Here is a 22,073-nt window from a genome sequence, read left to right as displayed (position 1 = left end):
ATTTCCAGCCTTGGACTCGGCAGCTTTGTTTCTACAACAGGGGCAGAGATTTGTCACAGGGGGACTTTTAGCATGACTTAAAGTTGAAAATGCTGCCCAAAGGGTTTTGGTTTGTGGTTCAAGGGGGATACTGAGGCAGATGGCTAATTGGGTAACAGATTTATCAGAAGTCATTAATGCTGTGGATGGACAGACAAGAGCAGCATGATGGAAGTTCTGAGGTGGGTTCAGGTCCACATGACAGAGGGAGGGTCCCTTCCTGTATGTGCATTTTAGAGCAAAAGGAAGGGGGAAGAGATTGAACTCGCCCGTTTTTAGCCCACAACCATTGTAGAGGTTAACCAATGAGTAGTCAGTTACAGAACGTCGGATGGGGGCTGGAGAGATGGCTCAGAGGTTAAGAGCACTGGCTGCTCTTATAGAGGTCTCGAGTTCAATTCCCAGGAACCACATGGTGGCTTCCAACCATCTGTAATGAGATCTGGCGCCCTCTTCCCACCTGCAGGCAGAACACTGTATACATTGTATACATAACAAATAAATCGGGGGGTGGGGGGGCGCGGCACCAGAACCAGATGATTGACAGGCATCTTTCTGGGCTTATGATTACTGGGAGTCCACAGTATGAGGGAGGCAAGGATCTAGAGAAACAATTTACTCTAGTTTGGAAACTAAATAATTAGCATAGCTACATGAATTGTTGTAGCTTATCCAAAATGGAGGCACCTTACAAAATGGTGTGACCCTGGAAAACACAGTCAAGGCCCATCCACAGAAGGACCACTGAGTGAAGACAAAGACGAACACACACAGCATGTGCTGTCATTTAAAACTATGTTTCTAAAAATTAATAATGAGGGGAAAAAAATGCTCATTCAGAATCCTCCATGAAAAACCCAGAAACTAAACTACCTAAGACAGAGGCAGACAGGTCTCTGTTGTGAGTTCAAGGCCAGCCTGGTTTAGCCAGGACTGCTACACAGAGAAACCCTGTCTAAAAAAAAAAAAAAAAAAAAGCTATCTATACAGGGGAAAGAAAAAAAACTAGAAGAAATTTATCAGTATGTCATCTATCTAAAGGATTCCTGATAGGATCCAAGTGACAGGATGCTGGTGGGTTTCATTTTTATTGCATCCTCATTGTACTTTTCCAACATGCATCTATTGCCTCTATCATTGGGAAAAAATGTTTTTTAAAGTACTACAGAGCTCTGGTCTGAAGGCCAGCAGCCAGCTAGTGGAAGGACATTTTTGCCACTGGACAGCATCCATCTGTGTGTGCACAATGACTGCCCTCTTACCATCGTATCCTAACCCTTTTTATCAAAATGCTAATGTAAGACCATTAATTTACTGCAGAGAAATTACTAAGGGTGCAGCAGAATAATTACCAGAGGTATGCATGATACTTCTAGATGGGAACATGAGTTGCCCTAGTAGATTCCAGTGTAGAGCACAGAGAAGTTTCCAGAAATTTCCAGAAGGTCCTCCATGCTTCACCATCACAGAGCCCAGATCAGCCAACTCTGAGTCAATGAAAGCTGTTTAACACTGATTGACACAGGACCACCCTCATATTGATAATACAAACTGTAAGAAGAATACTTCTTCTGTAAAACCTACCCCACCCCAGTTAACAGCAAGTATACATACCATACACACAGGAAGACAGACAGAGAAAGAGAATGATCATGATCTACCTCCAGAGTGTTAGTCACCTTGTACTGCTACTACAAAATACCCAGAGCTATGTGCTTAAACAGTACACATTTGTTTTTCATAGCTCTGGGGGATGAGAGAGAAAAGCAGCGGGAGAAAGAAAGTATGTTCTGCTCCAAGATCATTTGAGAAATAATCACAGCTGGCAGACATCAAACCCAAGACTTCTGAGTCGCCAGCCACAGCTTCAACCATTCTCTAGGTTGCTTCTCTCTGATTCTAAGTCATAAAAGAATGAAGAATCCCTGAGACCCAGACCCCTATGTGGTTCCCATTTGAGCTCCAAAGAGGTTACTCAGTCATAAGATCCCAAAGATAGGAAGGAGGTATAAAGGAAAGAAAGCCAAAGAGAAAAATACAGACTTGAGATACTGAGTCCTGAGATAAGGAAGGACACAAGTACCTTGCCCTCCCCACATTATCCACGGCCATCCTTCCATCCCTCAAAGCCCACACACTCACCTTTCTACTGAGTTGTCTCCTGAAGTCTCCTAAGTAAACACTCTTTATAGAGGTTCATCCTGAAGCACAGGGGAGCTGGCGATGAAAGCAATGTGTAGTTGAGTTGAGTCAATGTGTATTGAGTTTGCAACGAAAGTGCAAACAATGTGTATTTGAGTTGCACATTGTGTGTGTGAGAGAGAGAGAGAGAGATCATCACAGATAGCACAACCATGATTAGCTTTACATGGGTTCCGAGGATTCGAACTCAGTTCTCACACTAGCGCAGCTTTGGGTGGGCTTTGGGGATTTATAGCCTGACTCCACTTCCTGTTTTCCCTCTGCTGCCTGAGAGTGGAGGAGAGTATGACCAGCCTGCTCCAGCTCTTGCTTTCATATACTACACTCACCTGTTACCACATCTTCCCCACCTCCACGGGCTTCATCTATCCCTCTGGAAATGTAAGCCAAAATACATTTTCTCACCTGAGTTACTTATTGTCAGGGTATTTTATCACAGTCCCAGAAAAGGAGCTAGTACAAATAATGGAGGAGTTACCTAGTATAGAATTTGTACAGGAAATCATAACTACTATGAGTCCAAGAGTGCAACAGCCACGGCAGGCCGAGAATTCAGCATTCTACACAGCTCAGCCCTTCCTCCACCTCTTCCATTCCTGCTGCTCCCACTTCCACGATGTTCCCTGAGCCTTGGAAGAGTTGTGATGGGCATTCAAGCTCTTATTTGTTATAGATTGATTTCCACCTACTAGTTTGAGAGTTCCTGGGATGCATTGGCTGTCACAAGTTGGGCACTGATATAGGTAAGAGAGAGGACCTGGGTGGGATATTTAAACTCTAGGACCCCCAGCTTCCTCATCCTTAGCTGTAAACAAGAGCGGATAGCCCATATGATGCTCTTACTTTTGTGTGTGTGTGATGTATATGTTCATGGGCTTGTTCTAGTGTGTGAGTGCAGACAGGAACCTGCCACAGTGCATGGGTGAAGGTCAGAAGGCAACCTCAGGTGTTGGTCCTTACCTTCTACCTTGAGACAATCTCTTCTGATTTGCTACTGCGTGCACCAGATCAACTGGCCCATCTGCTTCCAGGTAGTCTCCTGTCTCCACCTCCCATCCTATGACGGGAGCACTCGCTTTACAGATGAGCACAACCATGCTTAGCTTAATGTGGGTTCTAAGGATTTGAACTCAGGTTCTCACACCAGTACAGCAAGTGTTTCTGCTCCCTGAGTCATCTCTCCAGCCATAATATAATTAATTTCATGTCTGGTACTTTATAGCCGCTCGATAAGGACTAGCGGATATTGTTGTTTTTAAACTCTGCTCCAACACAGACTATTCAGACATGTAATAAGTATTCCATAATTATTTTTAGTAAGTAAATAAATGAACTAATGAACTTAACACTATCTCAAATGCGATGGTTATTAACTTGAAGTGCCTAATAAAGAAAACCCTTGACTAATCTGAGAAATTAACATTTGTTTCCACAACATTGGTTAAAAAACAAAATAAAACACTGGGACCTTTTGTCATTGGAGAGCTAGAGTTTGCAAAGGCAGACGGTGCTTTAACAATGAGTGAACTGGACAGAAGGGGGTAAGATGAATGGCAAGCGGGGGGGGGGGCTGTTTTGATTTTTTTTTTCTTTTGCATATGCCAGATAGGCACTCTACTACTGAACCCTATGCCTGGCCCTTGGCATTTTGAGAAGGCTCTCACTCTGTAGCTCCTGCTGACCTTGAACTCACAATCCTCTGGTCTCTACATGCCAAGTGCTGGGATTACCCTGTATTCCAACCCCAGCACCATGCTTGCCCACTGCTGACTTACTTGGGACAAGTTTTGGTAGAGATTATTTCATAAGTAATAAAGAAATATTTCACCCATCCCTTTACTACCTTTTGAGAATGAGCAAATCTTCAAACAAATGTCACACATCAGATCCAGGAACACTTCAATGGCCTTATAGCCCTACTATCTAGGACCATGAACAAGTCTCTTTCCCTGGTGATGCTGTTATGGGGATGCTATGGGGATCCAAGATGATCATGGGTCAAGAATGACGTCCATGTTGTTCTCAAACCATGTTTTTTTTTTTTCAATCCCAAGTGCCCCAGGTTCTCACCTGCAGTTCCAAAGAGTTGTGGAAACTTTAACATGAAAGAGCAGCTGCCGGTCATCAGAAGCATGGGCACCACAGTGTGGGCAGAAGAGATCCTAGGCTTGCTCTTCACTAGAGGCACAATCTTGGCTAAATGTCTGAGAGGGAATGCGTCAGCTTCTGCATCAGTAAAATGGGGTGATGATGTCATCTCTGTGGGGTCATTAAGGAGACTGAATATGCTAATACATGCAGAGTGCCTAGTGAACAGGAGGCCCAGCCATCACAAGCTCCCCAACACACATCTCCATTTCAGTCCTGTTTGTCCTCTGTGTTTGTATTCCTCCACCTGTGACCTCAAATGACCAAGCTCTACTCGTCTGTTCAATCTCTTTTCCCTAAACTTTCTGTTCAGAAGCCCAAGCTCCATTCTCTGCACACACACACACACACACACACACACACACACACACACACACACATTTCTCCAGTGAGATTTATCTGATTAAACAGAAAGCCGCATTGAAGGTAATAAGAGCCGTCCGCTCTCCCGGCTGAGGCTGACTCGTGGTGTGCATGCTGATGATACCAGGCCTGCTAAGAGCTTGGACTCAGCTACAGCAACCCCCCCCACCAGACCTGTTGCCCAACACAAAAGCCTCTAAAGAGTTCCCTGAATCCCCATGTCCCTGTCTCATCCAGGACCACTTAACACCCTCCCCACCCCAACCCATACCCCACCCCACCCCCATCCAGTGAGCTACACAGGGAAAGTCAGAGTCAAGAGAAGTAGTTGATGCAGAATTATAATTAGTGACATAAGGTATCAGGAATATGGGGCCTATGCACAGACATGAGTTTGACAGTGGCGAGCTGCCCTGTCCTTCCATGCACTATTCATGAGTATTCCAGAAATAAAAAAGAATAGCTTCTACTTCATTGTCCTGGGTTTTCCCAGAGAACATTAAGAATTTGGACTGGAAAGATGACCTGGGTAGTAATGTACTCGCCATGCATACATGGGAATCTGAATTGGACTCCTAGCACCCATGAGAAAAGCCTAGGTGCTATGGCACATCATTATAACCCAATGACGGAGAGGCAGAGATAGGAGAATCCAGCCAGTCTAGGCAAAGTCATGAGCTCCAGGTTCAGTGAGAGACCCTGTCTCAAAAATAGGGTAGAAAGCAATTGAAGAAGCCACCCAACATTGACCTCCAGCCTCTACATGAACACACATGCGTGCAAACGCACACAAAGAATCTTCCTAAGGGTCTGATTGAAGACACCAGGGCCAGAATTTAGGGGTGGGTGGGTGAGTGGTTGGTTTGAAACAGGGTCTCACTCTGTCACCCAGATGGACCTCAAACCCACTATGAAGCCCCAAGTTCATAGCAATCTTCCTGCCTCAGTCTCCCAAGTGCTGGAATTGCAGCCATGCACCTAGGGATTTGGTGACTTCAGACTGATTAAACCCCTAATGAAATATGACTGCACAGGTAACTAAAGCTTTATCCAGGATCTCAATGTATATTTTTTAACAAGTGTCTCTGGGGCCCTTTCCATGCATCTGGCTCTGTTTCATGAAAGCTATGTCCACCATCCTATGAGGTTATGCTCTGACTCCTGTCTGCGCAAGACCCAATTTTTCCTATTCTGCGGAGAAGGGAGGTTGAAAAGCTGAGGGTTGGTCTCCAACCAGCAAAGAATGAGGACTTCCCTGACCCAAGCCTTGGCACATGCATGGAAAGTGTGAGGAGGTGAGAATAAGGAAACCGTGAACATTGTTTAGCAAGTACCCAACGGAAGGGCACAAGCTGGCCTGAACAAGTCACACGCTTCAGCCTCGGTTTCCTTATGTATAAAATGAAACAGACTTTTCTACAAAATAAGATGCAATATGTTCAGATGCAAGTCGGTCACAATCAGTGTTCAGTTCATGATGTTTCCTGCCACCGAGGGAAGCTTTCTGAAAATAAGATGGACTGTGAGAGAGACAGACACACTCCCTTTGGAGGAATATACTTGACAATGTATGAGAAATTGTGGCCTGAGGAGACCGGGCTGGAGGACCCAAGATGCTCCAAGATGCTAGGACCAAGGTGAGGTGAGCAAGGGAGGCGCTTTCTTTCTGAGGTCCCTGCCAGTCAAAACCTGGAACTTCCACAGCCCTGAGAGGGAGAGCCTCCTTAAATTTTGCTAGCCCTCTCAATGAACTCATTCTGTGGCTGGCCCTGCTCTGTGGGGACACTGAAAGAAAGAGAGTTGGTGCCCAGAAGGCTGGGGAACGCTGTTGAGAGCACCAGGCTAGAATTGACAACAGAGCGCATGATGAGAACCGGAAGAATTCTGAAGTTCTTTGCAGCTCCCTGAGCATAGATTTTTATCTTTATAGCAGAAGAAAATCACATTGAAATACGTGTGCCTCTTTCCTACATGCAGCCATGAAAATCAGGATGAGGCAAGGGCATCTTGTTCCCTAAGACCCTGGGGAGAGGAACTTAACGCACATGGCTGTGGCATTCTGCTCCCTGGAACTGCTTAGCAGATCATGAAGTGAGGGTAATAAAATGTCAGGCTCTCCCCCACCAGCTTAAGCCCCTTACTGCAATCAAATAAAATCAGAACTGCACAGCTGGCCAGGGGAAGCCAGATGTTGACCTGATGATGCAACTCAGGAGAAGCTGGGGGTGGCCGGCCATATCCTTGCTTATGACAACCTCCAAACTTGCTAGGGCCAAAACCCAGGACAGAAATCAGTTCAGTTCATCAAGCCAAGAACACCAGCCTGGCTCAGGCACCTCTCCCCCAGAGCCCAGAAGACAGCACCTCCCTACCATCTGCCATACCCTTCATTCAAAAGCACAGCTTGGACAGTGGCAGATGTCGGTCGGGTCTTTCTAATAGTGCATGGAGGTTTAAATGACTAAAAACTCAGACAATGTCTCTGATCAACCAAATACTGCCTTCCTCTTCCAGCCTACCACAGGGATCTGATGGTGCCATCTAAGCCAGATGGCAACTTCCTCTCCTAAAAGCTACAGTATCTCACCAGCTCTGTCCCCTTGAACAATCAATAGGCAGAGGGCAAGCTGAAGAGATGGCTCAGTGGGAAAAGTATTCATATTGCAAGTCTGAGAACCCGAGTTCAATCCCCAGAAGCCACATGAAAAAGTTGAGAGGGGCGATATACAACTATAATCCCAGGGTAAGTGGAGGCAGGAGGATCCCTGTGGCTCACTGGCCAGTCACCACAGCCTCATCAGTGGTCTTTAAGTTCACTAGTGAGACTATCTCAAAAGAACAAGTGCAGAGCAATTGAGAATGACTTATGCACGTGGACACGTGCACATGCACCTGTGCACACACGCACATGCGTGCATGCACACACACACACACACACACACACACACACACACGCACACACATACAAAGAAAAACAGAAGGCAAAGACTGCTCCATTGGGTGACAAAGGGTCCTTGCTTTGTGCCAGGAACTGAAGGGGACATCTGTATGGGAAATTATTCTGGTTGGCAGTGACAGTTTTATTTGCACATGCCACAAGCACACACCTGATGCATACAGTGGGTATGTATTAATAAACCAGAAGGTAGAACAGGCTGGCTTCTAACTTAGAGATCCATCTGCCTCTGCCTCCCAAGGGCTGGCACTGAAGCTATGCACCACCGTGCCTGGCTTATGTGCCCTGGTTTTCATGGGTTCTAGGAATTCAAACTCAAGTTCTCATCCTTGCATAGCAAACATTTTACCCACTGAGCCATATCCCCGGCCCCCACTTCCCTTAACTTTAGACCCACCATAAGGACATAGAACATGGATCCCATCCTTGCAACTCCAACCTGAGTTGTGTTCCACCTTCATCTCTTATCCTCTTGCCACTGCTCTCTCTCTCTCTCTCTCTCTCTCTCTCTCTCTCTCTCTCTCTCTCTCTCTCTCTCTCTCTCTCACACACACACACACACACACACACACACACACACACACACACACACAATTTCTCTCCACTTCCCAAGTTCTCTCTTAACTCCAGACTTTAGATAAGCTGATCCGCCCACACTTTTCCTCCCCTGTGTCTTCAAAGCAGCCCCACACCAGCCTAGGAGTCTGAGAGCCAAATGTCATTCCAGGCACAAGCCCTCCTGCCTGCCCCCACTCCCACAACTTCATTGAGTGTCCAACCTCTGTATTAGTGGTTCTCAACCTGTGAGTTGCGACACCTCTGGAGGTCAAACTACCCTTTCACAAGGATCACCTAAGACCACCAGAAAACACGGGTATTTATATTACAGTTCATAACAGTAGCAAAATTGCAGTGATGAGGTAGCAATAAAAGTAATGTTATACAGAGAAACCCTGTCTCGAAAAACCAAAAAAAAAAAAGTAATGTTATGAGCCGGGCGGTGGTAGCGCATGCCTTTAATCCCAGCACTCGGGAGGCAGAGCCAGGCGGATCTCTGTGAGTTCGAGGCCAGCCTGGTCTCCAAAGCGAGTTCCAGGAAAGGCGCAAAGCTACACAGAGAAACCCTGTCTCGAAAAACCAAAAAAAAAAAAAAAAGGAATGTTATGGTTGGGGGTCATCGCAACATGAGGAACTGTATTAAAGGTCTGCAGCATTAGGAAGGTTGAGAACCACTGCTCTGCGTTAGCCAGTCCTTTGATAGGAGCCATTAATCACCCTCAAAGGCTTCCATCCTTGGGCTCTCCTCTTCTTGGCACTCTTCCTGCTTCCCTTTCCTCATCCAGTTCCCAGAATCCCCCTCTCATATACGTGGGGCCTCTTAATTTCTCTCCTGTACTACCTCTAATCCTTATCCCTTTGCCTGCCCTTACCGCTAGGCCTCCTCTGTCTCTAGTGAGCTAGGGGGATGGAATGCATGGAGCCCTGTGAGGATCACCCTCTGCTAACCCTAGGCACTTCTTGGTGGCATGGTACTGCATATGGTGCACTGGAAGTTCCCATGTCCTAGCCAACCCTGGCTTCTCTAAAATGCAGACCCATACTCCTTATTCCTTGTACCTGGAGGATGAAACTCTGGACATCAGTCCGGCCTTTCTTCCAAAAAAAAATCCTTGAAAAATGAGTTGACTCACTGAGCAGACATCTTGACACTAAATGAGAAAGAACCAGGACAAGTATGTGTGTATCCCCCAAAGGAGTCAGGGCCAGCTCCCGCCCCAAGACCAGTTGCATGATACTGCAAACTCATAAGATGGTGCTTTGGGGCTTTGGGCCCTCCTCATACTAAGCCACTCATTTCAGATCATAGGCACCTGAACACCAGAAGTGGCTCAGCCAAGGCTCCACAGTCCCCGCATTCTTCCACTACCCTGCCTCACAGCTTGAACACTGTGCTCAAGCCTTTGCATGCTGGCCAGTCTTCTCTCTGTCGCTGTGATAAACAACTCTGACCAGAATTAACCTGAGGGAAGAAATGACTTTTTTGGCTCACTAAATGACAGTCCATCAGCAAGGGAAGCCAGGGCAGGAACTCAGGGCAGGACCTGGAGGCAAGAACTGAAGCAGAGGCCATAGAGGAACACTGCTGGCTGGCTGGCTTCCCCTGACTTTCCCAGCCTGCTTTCTTACACAACCCAGGATCACCTGCCCGGGGGTGGCACCACCCACGACAGGCTGGGCCCTCCCACATCAATCATTAATCACGAAAATGCCCCCACAGACATGCCTCGGGACAGTCTAATGAGGAAATTCCTCAGTTAAGAGTCCCTTTTCTCAGGTGACACTAGTTTGTGTCAAGTTGACAAAAAAAAAAAAATGAATCAAACAGATGCACATGGTATCTGCCATTCGGAGTCACAACTAAGATGCCTTAAGGCCCCTGGTGGGACACATGCCCTGAGCAGATGTCAGATTCCCCATGTTCTGTCCAAAGATGCATCTACTGAAAAAAATTTTCCATGGGACAGAGGACCCTTCACCTTCTGTCAATTAGGACTCATCAGATCTGTCTGGGGGCTGGAGAGATGGATCAGCGTTAAGAAGCACTTGCTACTCTCAAAGAGGGCCCTAGTCCAGTTTCAAACACCCCTGTCAGGCAGCTTACCTATAACTCTAGCTCTAAGGGATCCAATGCCCTCTTCTGGATACCATGGACACCTGCTCTCCCCCGCCCTCTCACACACACACACACACACACACACACACACACACACACACACACACACACACAATCTAAAATAAAGTAAATCTTTCTTTAAAAAATGAAGTAATTTGCCTTGCTTCCTAGTACTTATACGTGGCCAGGTGCCTCACTGTCAGACTCGTCCCGCCTCTGTAGAGTCCCCAGAGACAGTGACTCCAAATGCAGTGTGTTTACTATCCACAGATGCCCAGAGCACAGATCCACTGAAGATGGGAGAGAGGCTTAAAATAATCCTGTGCAAATTGCACTGTCCAAACAGAGGCAGAAATGGACGAGGATTATCAGGTACAGGGAAATGACCACTTTGGCATCAATGATGGAGCCTTCGTTTCTGGGGAAATATTAGGAAACTTTGGAGATTTGGAGGTTGTTGTTGAACACACACAATAATGTTGAACTTAGGTTTGTTTTTGTTTGCTTGTGTCTTTTTTGTTTTGGGGGACAGGGTTTTTAAGATTTATTTTACATGTATGTGTGTCCACAGAGGACAGTAGAGGGTGTTGGATCCCTAGGAGCTGGAGTCACAGGCAGTTGTGAGCCACCTGATGTGGGTGCTAGTATCTGAACTTGGGCCCTCTGATAGAGCAGTGAAGTACCTTAACGAGTGAGCCAGCTCTGGCCCCATTCTTTTTTCTTTTTTTTTCCCCCAGATAGGATCTCACTCTGTATCCCAAGCTGGACTCAAACTTGTAACAATCCCCCTGCCTCAACCTCTCAAGTCCTGAGATTGTAGGGGTGTAGCACCACAGCCAGCTTGAATCATTATTGAATCAGTTTTCTCTCAGCTGCTCCCATCGTCTCAGAGACAGTCATCACTAAGTCTGAGTGTATCTATAACGCTTCCTACACAGCTCTCCCCTGTCAGTGAGGGCAACCTCAGGCTGTAAACAATGGCAAGCAGCAGAGGCACCGGGACACAAAACACTCCCCTTTACATGTGGCTGTCATTGTCCTGGCTGATACGGTCCCTATCCTGGTGAGGTTTGATGGTCAACTTGACACAACCTAGAATCACTCAATAAGAGAGAATCTCAACTGAGGCATTGTCTCCCTCAGATTGGCCTGTCAGCAAGCCTATGGGGCATTTTCTTGATTAATGATTGATAGGGAGGGTCCAGCCCACCATGGGCAGTGCCATCCCCGGGCAGGTGGTCCTGGAGTGTATAAGAAAGTAAACTGAGCAAACCATGGGGAGCAAGCCACCAAGCAGTGTTCCTCCATGGCTCTCTCTCAGTTCTTGCCTCTCCCTCCTGGGGTGACACAGGCAGTAGGTATGGAAGCCATTACTACATTATATATTACAATGCATAGGAAAACAAACATGTATGGTATATGCATCAACAGTTGTCAGAGTTCACTCATCCCTGTACACACTGAGCCCCACGTGACTACAGATGGCCCTAACCTGTCACAGATACAGGTACCCTCATGTTTGCACACACCAAGCTCTGTGATATTATCTCCTCCACATCCACACTCTAGTCTCTGTGCACAGCTGTTACACACCACCCTTTGGGATACATGGCACCCCCATCAACACACGCAGAAGGCTATCCCATCACAGGACCCCAGCGGCACCACTAGCCACATACAAACAATGGCAATGTCCTTCATCAGTCCAGGACAGCTCTTTGAGACTTGAATAGAACATTCTCAGAGCCTGAGCAAGGATGTCCAGGAAATCCCAGCATGCCTTGCAAATCTCCTAAGAAATACCAGACTGTGTCTGCGTTTTTATTACTGTGTATAATAGTCTAATCATTTTTAAATTGTTAACCCATGTACCAATATTTACAAACACTTCCTATTAGCAGGTATATTTGATTAATTAATGAGTGTCTCGATCATCATTCAGTCACCATGCAATTGCTGAGCACCAATTAAGTTTGAGACATCAGGGTAGACACCTGGGGGATTAGAGAACAAATAGGGAATAAATAAAAGAAAATTATGTGATCCCTGCCCTTGGATATAAACAGATACAGTTTCAAAAACAAACAGTTGGGACTAGCAGGTGGCTCACTGGGTAAAGGCTCTTGTCATCAAGTGTGATTGCCTGAGTTCGATCCCCAGGACCCACAAGATGGACAGAAAAAAAATTATTTCCTCAAGTTGTCCTCTGATCACTATGCATATGCACATACACACACACACTAGATAAATAGATAGATAGATAGATAGATAGATAGATAGATAGATAGATAGATAGATAGATAGATAGATAGATTCTAAAGTCAGTGTAACTGTGCATGTCTGGGATCCCGTCATATAGGAAGCTGAGGCGGGAAACACAACCCTGTAAATAAATGTATCACAGCTGTCTCGTGGCTTAACAGGACATGGTGAGTGAGGAAGAGAAGAAAATGCAGACACAGGAGACCCCGACTGGGAGTCCTAGGAAGCAGAGATGGTGGTAGAGTCAGAAAGAAAGCAGTGGCCTGGAGTCTGGAGGGTAAACTTGGGCTGCAGCAGGACATGAAGGAAAAGGGACATGCCCTGCCACGGTAAGGCACAGAGTTGAGCAGCAGCCATGACAGCAGATCACTAGACAATTAGCAGGGACACCAACAGAGAAGGAGTTGGGCGAGGGTGAGGCATGAGGCGGTCAGTGCTGGAATGCCCGCCCAATGTGTGCAGGACCCTGGGGTCCGTCCCCAGCAATGAAGACAAAGGTTCAAGAAAGAGGGGTGAGCAAAGAATGAGTCCAGTTCAGGATGGACACTTGGGGACTCACGGCTAATGCACACACCACACACACACACACACACACACACACACACACACACACACACACACACACAAAGTGCGCGCCTCAGCCTGCTTCTGTGTTTCCTCGATCTTTGAAGACCCACAGCCTCTGCCAGGGCAGCATATGGACCCCTCCATGTGAGCATAGCTGTAGACTTCATGTCTTTTAGGGACCCAAAGCAACCCAAGTGATTTCGCTTCAACCCCCATGGCTCCAACTGTGACTCACATTGAGATCTGGGCACCTTTGGGACTTTGCTTAGACATTACTAACCTACCTTGTTAGGGAAAGAGGCCTGACAGAAATACCTTGGAGTATACACTTGCTTTCCAACCTCCCAACTCCTGGTACCAAGGATCAACTGATCAACTCTGGAATCCGTGGTGAACCTTCCACCGCGCTGCCTCAACTTTGCCCACCCCACCCCCAACTTTTTGTTAGCAGTGATGTGAGTTATTAAAGATATTTTAGTCTAGACTTTCAGCACAGGGTTAAGAAAAAGAGAAGTGCTCAGAAAGAAAGACACCCATGAGCATGGAGGTGGGCTTCTCAAGGAAGTCACTTTTTTTTCTTTTTTTTTTTGGGGGGGGGGGTGGGGGGCAGGGTAGTTTTTGCTATGTAGCACAAGATGGCTTCAAACTTACAGCAATCCTCTTGCCTAAGCCTCTAGAGTGCTGAGGTTACAGGCATGCACCACCTCCAGTTTCTAATGGTGGATTTCTAAAATGCTTATTTTGTAATGTAAGCATTCTTGTGCGTAAGTGTATAAGCCTGCAAAAGGTCAGGGGGTTGAATTTGTATTTCCAAATGCATTTGACTGTAGCAACTTTTTATCTGTTTACTTATTTTTACGTACGATAGCTGATTCTAAGAAGAACTTAAAAGGAAATGGTTATCTCTGAGATCCTTCAATAGCCCACGCACTTGTGAGAAGGCAGCTACCCAAGGCAGAGCTGAGTCAGCCAGACTGACCCCTCACTGTTCTCCTCAAGGGAGACCCAGATCCAACTCCTCAGCCTCCTCTCCCAAGGAGACCCAACAGCCTCTGTGATGACTCATGGTCTCAGACGCTGGGAGGAGTCGGAGACCTACCAACCTGTCAGATGCTGACTTCCACTGGGGCTGGATAAACAGTGTGGCCTGTGCCTTCCTCCTTAAAGACCTAGCTCAAGCTCAGAGCACTCCAGGGGTTTTACATGGCTGGACAAGGCTAGGGTCTGATCGGAGCTTGGAGAAGAGCCACCGTCGACCTTGTGCTTCTTCTCTCTCTCTTCCTAGCCTTGCGGCTTCCAAGGAGGCTGACGCTGCCCGCTCTGCACCCAAGCCTATGTCGCCCTCCGACTTCCTGGATAAGCTCATGGGGAGGACTTCTGGGTATGACGCCAGGATCAGGCCCAACTTTAAAGGTAGGAAAACATTTCTTTCATATTCACAGGAATGCTCTCCCATGATATACACATGCTGTGACCCTCCCACACACACTTTCTTCTCCACCCAAGGCAGACATTGCTAATCGATGCAATCTCTTTTCCCAACAAGTCCAGACAGAGCCTCAGAGAATTTGACTCAATGGTACCTCTGGTTTCTGGGAGTCAGTAAATGAATTAGGTCTATTTCACTATGTCTAGTGTCATAGACGGTCAAACAAGGAATGTGGGTCAAGTGTTGGCTGAAGCACGAGCTTCCTCTGTGAGCTGGGACAAGCTCCTCCCTTTGGGTCTCAGTTTTCACATTTCTGCAATGCAGGCTTGGCTGCGTGTACAGTCATGAGGCATGATTCTTGGGGTTTTAGGTTTCTGCCAGGCATCTTGAGACACAGATGAGGAGCTGGTCCACCTTGGCCTTGACCCAAGGAGCATCACTTCTGTTTGTTCTAGAAGGGGCCCTCCTACTCAAACCCACCTGCAGGAGGCTCCCACAGACTAACAAACAATTTCGTGAATTCCTCGTGTAAATGAGACTCGTCATTTCACATGTTCACTGAAGTTGGGGGAGTCCTGATTTCTCTTCTCCTTGCTGTGACAAAAAGCCACCTGGTGAAGGAGGGGTTGTTTGGGCTCACAGTCGGAGGACACAGTCCATCTGATGGTGAAGACCCATTCGAGGGCCTGAATCCAGAAGCAGAGGTTCATCTGCCTTGCTTCTCTTTGTTCAGTCCAGGATGGAAGCCCATGACGTGGGGCTGCCCACATTCAGGATGAGTCGTCCCAGACAAAGGTCAGACACCACCAGGTAGAGACAGTGGATAAAAAGAGCCACAGGCTCCTGTGAATGACGAAGGCTCCCCTTGCCCCCAGCCTGTAGGTCCCCTATGGGAATGTGGGCCCCATGTGGCCAGATGAGCCAATAGTCCAAGAAGACCCCAAACTGAGTTCTCCAAGAAATTCCCAATTCCTGGATCATGCAAATTCAAACAAAACATGTTCAGGGTCCATCACTGCCAAATTACACATGCTGGTCCAGGCAGTTGGACAAAGTTCCCTGCATTCATGGTCCCATTGGGACCTTAGTGCCAATAACAAGAGGAGATCAGGGCTCTGTGCTCTCTGATGCCTTTGAATGCTGTCTTCAGTGACTTGAATCTTATAGACACGGCTTCAAGAAGCTCCTGGGACTCTGTGCACCCCAACCTTCCACACAGCACCCTGTAAAAATCTTATTCCAAGAACCAACATCCATGAGATCAATTCTTGTTTCCGGGTGTTTCTCCTTGTCACTCCTGTGGCTCAAGTCCAAGAGCAAAGATGTGTGTGACAGCTGGAACCAGTTATCTAATGTCTGCCTTTTTTGCCTCCCCACACCCCTCATCCCATTCCCCACACTCCCTTCTCTGACTGCCCTGTCCACAAGTCTCTGCAGACAGAAAACAATCTGGGAGAAGCTTGGGGGGACTGTGCTCAGGCCTACCTCCCAGCCTTGTTTCCCTAACGGCCCCTTCACTGGCCCCCAACCACCCCTCCATCATCATTACCACAGTCTTGTTTCTTGGGGTTTCAATTGCTGTGATAAACACTATAACCAAAACCCACTTGGCAGGGAAAAGGGAATTTGGTTCAGCTTACACCTCCACATCACAGTCCATCACTGAGGGAAGCTGAGCAGGAACTCCAGGAAGGAACCTAGAGGCGGAAACTGATGCAGAGGCCATGGAGGAGTGCTGCTTACTGCCTCGCTCAGTTTGCTTGCTTATATACCCTAGGACTGCCTTCCAAAGGGTGGCATCATCCACAGTGGACTAGGCCCACCTACTTCAATGACTAATTAGGAAAATACACCCCAGGTCAAGCTGGTGGGGGCATTTTCTCAACTGAGGTTACCAAATGCCTCTTGCTTGTGTCAAGTTGACATAAAACTAGCCAGCACATCTTGGTTCTCCTAGGGACAGGACACTTGGTAGTACAGTTGGCTGGAGTACTTCGCCAAGTTGAAATCTCAAACGCCTGGAGGGGTGACAGATGCTACAAGAAGGGTGGAACATGATGAAAATAAGAAAAATATGGAAAACTGGGGGGACTAGAGGGAAGGTTCAGTGAGTTAAAAGTCCCTGCAGTTCAGATCTCTGACACCACGATGTAAGAGCCAGGCACGGCCACACCTGGCTGCAACACTAACTCTGGACAAGCAGACATAGGCAGATGTCTGGCCAGCCAGCACCCAGTTGATGAGATCTAGGTTCCCTGAGAGATCCTGTCTCAAAAGATAAGGTTTTGAGCAATAGTCAGAGACACCCAACCTCTACCTCACCCTTCTCTCTTCTCTTTCTCCAAATAAATAAATAAGTAAAATATAGAAATCCCGAGTCCCATGCAAGGTCCACTCCTTCTCAGTTCCTGCCCAGGGCTTCCAGGAAGGAGTGAAAACTGTGTGGTTAGTCAGGTCCTCCAAGACAGGACTTAAGTCTGAGGTTCTATGTCAAAATCGCTGAAACTGACACTAAATAACATCTCTTGAGAATACCATTGGCTAAGCCAAACACATTCTGGCAGAGGAGGGAACGGACCTTAGCCACCAGGGTGCACCAATTGCACCTAGCTAGTCTTTTTTTAGGAATTCAGTCCACAACGCCCCCTGGTGGACTCTTTCAGAACTTCACCGTATCACCGTCTTGTTTCTCCAGGACTCATTCTTGTCAAATGGTAGAGTCACCTAAACAGAGGCCTATTTTCCTCCTTCATTGAGGCCAAGGTCCAGGTTTTCCTTTGTATTTATCCTCATACTATACAGATGCTCCAAAGAGTTTCTCCAAGGTTCAAGGGCTATTCTTTGTGCATGCCACCATACTTCACACACAGAAGGCCCTCAATAAGCTTGTGTAGCCCAAGCTGAAACTCAAAGTCAAGATCCTCCTGCCTCAGCCTCCTAAGTACTGAGATTACAGCATGCACCTCTGTGCCTCTCTTACTTAGAACACTTGAGTCCCAAATCTACAGGACTACATAATCTCTTAGACATCTTCCTACTCCCCACTGGGCTCCCCTTCAGCCTATGCCTGGCTAGAAGCAAGGTTGTCTCATGTGCCCCTCCCAGGAGCTAGAAGTAGGGCTTTGCTCCTCTCCCTTAAGATTATAGCAGAAAGCGAAGCCTACTGTACCTGGTCTCCTCTCCTTATCCCACTTCAGACTCAAAGATTTAAGACTCCTGAAAGCCCAGGAAAACCTCAGCATTCCTAAAACAGCCATGCAGCCCAGACTCTAAAAGCCCTCTACACACACACTCATACACACACACACACACACACACACACACACACACACACACACACACACACACACAATTTGAAACCTCAGCAATTATTCCCTCAGCAGCTTGCCTGTACAACACGAGCAACCTGCTTCTGGCCAGCCTGAAGTCTGAGGTGGCCAAGAACTACAGACGCTTGGTCTGCAGAGCCCAAAGTCAGTTCACACTCTAGTACAGAAGTAAATAGCACTAAGACCACTTATCCAACCTATGTACCTCCTGAGAGATCCCTTCCTGGGCTTGAGCCCCTGTCTTAGCATCCATAGAGGGATGCAAGGAGAAAGACCAGGCCTTCCCAGCTCTGAGGCTTTGCCTCGCCTAAGGCTCTGTATTCTGCAGTGGCTTCCAGGATCAGGGGCATAGCCCAATGCAAACACATACACAAAAGCAAAATTAAACTTTAATATTTAATGAAATATATACATTATCCCGCTGCCAACGGCAACCGGATTGTAATTTTCTCAAGATAATTTAATTTCAGATTTATACCCCTGAACCGCACCTCCCCATGGGGTCTTTTTGGCTAGTGCTCTCTCATACTCATACATCAGCATCTCATTTATATGGAAGTCACAGTGCCGGATGCACGCAGCCCTGTGCGCATCACCTCAAGGCATGAGCAGTAACTCTTTGGGGGCATCTAAATGATATGAGGCTAAATAAAAAGAAAAACCTGGATCTGGGGCTAAATGAATGAGAGAAATAAGCATCAGTTTATGTGACCCTAACAAAGCAGTAATTCCCGCCCAGCATAGGCAAACAATACTTTTAATATGCAGAGTTTTCCAGTGATAAAGGCATTGGGTTCTGAAGGGGGGTATGATCCTTCCCAGCAACCCCCAAACCCACTTATGCCTTCAAATCACCCAGGTGGCTTGTTATACAATAGGCCTTGTACTAAGAGTCGCTGCTAAGGGCTGAGCCAAGGGCCCTGCAATTTTTGCTCTGTTTTGGTTTCGTTTTTGGTTTTTTGGTTTTTTGGTTTTTTGTGTTTTTTTTTTTTAAGATAGCAATCTCGCTCTGGAGCCCATGCTGACCTCGAACTTCTGGCCTCCCTATATCTGCCTCTTGGGCATCAAGATTACAGGCACAGGCCACCACAGCTCACGGGCTCTGCAACTGACATTTTTCAGGTTTTGTCCTCAGCCACACACAAGTCTGGAAAGCAGTTGGTGAAGTGATGGAAAGGACCCTAGCCCCACTAGCCCGCAATCTAGACTATAGGCTGGCTTCCCTGAGAGGATGCCGTTAGAGCTAAGACAGGCCACCTAGCTTCTCTCGCCAGTTTCTGCCTCACTCAGGCTGTCCCCCGACCCTTTCTCTACCACCTTTCCCTTATCTTTAGCTGTCCGGAACGTTCTCTGGAAGCCCCCCCCCCCCGCCTTTTTTTTTCTTCTCATGACTTGGTTCATCTGAAAAAGAAATGCAGATGTCCCAGGAGGCCAGAAGCAGAGCGACTTTCAAGAAGTGGTAGCGGGGGTAGGGGGTGAGAGGGTAGAGCAGCTCAGTGGTAGAGTTCTTGCCTAGCATGGGCTAGGTCCTGAGTCCCATCCTCAGCACTGGGTATCAGGGGAAAGGAGGAAGAGGGAGGCCCTTTAATGAGAAATACTTGACCCACCCCTGGGATTTCCCACCCACTGTCTTACCATAACCCCTTGTATCCCTAAAAGCCCTTGAAGATAGATATTTGAGATAAAGATTTCCTTAGTATTCCTCTAGACCAGCTTCTGATAAATTTGCTCCTGAAAAAGAAGGAAGAGGATGAGGATGAGGATGACGATGAGGACAACGATGATGATGAAGATTAATAATAATAATAATAATAATAATAATAATAATAATAATAATAAATGTCCAGCCCAGCCTTTCCTCCAAACTGTTAAGGGGCCTAAGATTCAGAAAATGGAAGAGTCTGTCCTTTGCCTCAGCAGCAGGAGAGGCTGGGGTTGTGTGTATACCCCAGAGTGTGACACTTACTGCTTTGAGGGGAGACCTGAATTTTCACCCCAAGAGAAAGTTTCCTCCTAGCCATCAAGCCTTCCAAGAGAAAGAGAATCTAAGCTACGTTTGTGAGCAAGCTGTGGGTTACCTTTTGATGGACATGATGGATTGGGTACCAGAGGACATAAAGCTGTCCACTCTCTTCTTTCCACAATCAGAAAACTTTGGCTCAAGTCATGGCTCTACTGCCTTCCACCTAGTGAGCCCAGAGGAGTGACTTTGAGACATGAGGACAATTATGCTCTTCCTGCCTCAGTACCTCTTGGGATCAACAAGGGATAGCCCTGGAAGCATTCATAATTATAACCCTTCAAGTGAAGGTCTGTGACCTATCCAAGTCCTAAGCACCTTCAAGGTCAGACCAAGGTCAGCTCCCCTCTCAGGTCTTACTGTGTTAGTCTTCAGACCCTCTCTGAGCTGGACTCTGCTCCTTTGACCCCTCTTTTTCATGGTCCTACGCCTTTCTCTAGCAGTTTCTTGCTTGTTTATACGGCCTTGTTTAATCTTCTAGACTCTGCCAGGCCTGACCTGATAGAACACGCCTGGAAATCCCAGCCCTCAGAAGGCTGAGGCAGAGAATCAGTGTAGATCCATATCAGCCTGGGCTACAAGACAAGACCTGTGGCCAGGCAGTGGTGGCGCACACCTTGAATTCCAGCACTCAGGAGGCAGAGGCAGGCGGATCTCTGTGAGTTCGAGGCCAGCCTGGTCTCCAAAGCGAGTTCCAGGAAAGGCACAAAGCTACACAGAGAAACCCTGTCTCGAAAAACCAAAAAAAAAAAAAAAAAAGACAAGACCTGTGTCATAAATGGGGTGGGGAAATCTGGGCAGGAAACTAAATTGGTAAAGCACTTGCCTTGCAAGCCTGAGGACCTAAGTTCAATCCCCAGCACCCAGGCAAAAACCACACATATCATCTTAGTGCTAGGAGGCAGAGACAGGCGGGTCCTTGGAGCTTGGTGGCCAGCTAGCCTAGCCTACTGTGGTGCTTTGAATGAGAAATTGTCCCCCATAGGCTTTGGCACAGTTGATGGTGCTGTTTGGGGAGGTGTAGGAGGTTGAGCCTTGCTGGAGGAAATATGCACTGGGTGACAACTTTTAAGAGCATATAGCTTTGCCCTGTCTCTCTCTCTCTCTCTCTCTCTCTCTCTCTCTCTCTCTCTCTCTCTCTCTCTCTCTCTCTCTCTCTCTCCCCTTCATGCTTGAGGTTGTGATCTCTTGGCTGTCTGCTCCTGCTACCATTCTGCCACATTTGCCCCTTGATACCATGTCCCCTTTGCCATGATGGACTCTTACCTGACTGGAACCATAAGCCCAAAACAAGCTCTTTCATCCAGAAATTGTTTTTGATCATGGTGTTTTATCAAAGCAACAGAAAAGTAACTAATACAGTGAGGGACCCTGTCTCCAAAAACAAGGTGGGAGGCACCTAAGGAATAATGACCAAGGTGACCATCTGACCTCCACCTGTGTTTGTGTGCGCGCGCACACACAGACACACACACACACACACACACACACACACACACACACACTGGTTCTGGATTCTGCCCCTGGCTACATGACCCTGCTTCTTCCTCCCTCTCAACCTGCTTCCTATGGTATAGCTGTTAAGAATTAGACAAATCAGTACTGGAAGCCTGGCTTCACCGCTCTCTAGCAGTGTGACCATAGATGAATAATTTGGCCCCTCTCACCCTCTGCACAATGTGGGTGATAACCAGCCTTCTCACAGAGCTGTTGGGAGGACACGGTGAGATCATGACAGGCAAGGTCTCACTGAAGCAACTCAGGGGTTGGTAACTGCTGCCAGTCTCAGTGTGAAATGAAGGATCCCGGCTTCATCCAGGAAGAGTCACCCCCCAGAAACAAGTACCAAGGTGATGGCGTTCATTCCTTTATTTTCTGGACATAGCGGGGCTGAAAAAAAAATACTTGTCCACAAAGTATTTAACAAAGGCTTGTGGACTGTCCATCAGGCTCCCTCCAGATCCCTCGCCTGGTAATTCCCATCATCACCTCTTCATTCTCAGTTCATAAGTTCAAGGCAAAAAAACTTGCTGTTCCTTGCATTCCTGAGATGGCCTCCAAATGTTGTAGCCATAAATATATCT

The 22,073-nt window shown here is 47.2% G+C and overlaps 1 protein-coding gene across 2 annotated transcripts in view; it reads left to right on the top strand.

The window, feature by feature from the left end:
* The window catches only part of Glra1 (glycine receptor alpha 1), a 96,411-nt gene that overhangs the window by 21,475 nt on the left and 52,863 nt on the right, over positions 1–22,073 (top strand). For both annotated transcript variants that reach the window (XM_006984885.4, XM_016003482.3), the window contains exon 2: positions 14,497–14,624. In XM_006984885.4, coding sequence (XP_006984947.1) covers positions 14,497–14,624 — 128 coding nt within the window. The remainder of the gene's footprint in view (positions 1–14,496; positions 14,625–22,073) is intronic.

Source organism: Peromyscus maniculatus, chromosome 8, assembly GCF_049852395.1.
Source record: "Peromyscus maniculatus bairdii isolate BWxNUB_F1_BW_parent chromosome 8, HU_Pman_BW_mat_3.1, whole genome shotgun sequence".
Taxonomy (NCBI): domain Eukaryota; kingdom Metazoa; phylum Chordata; class Mammalia; order Rodentia; family Cricetidae; genus Peromyscus; species Peromyscus maniculatus.
This window is presented reverse-complemented; position numbering and strand designations above follow the sequence as displayed.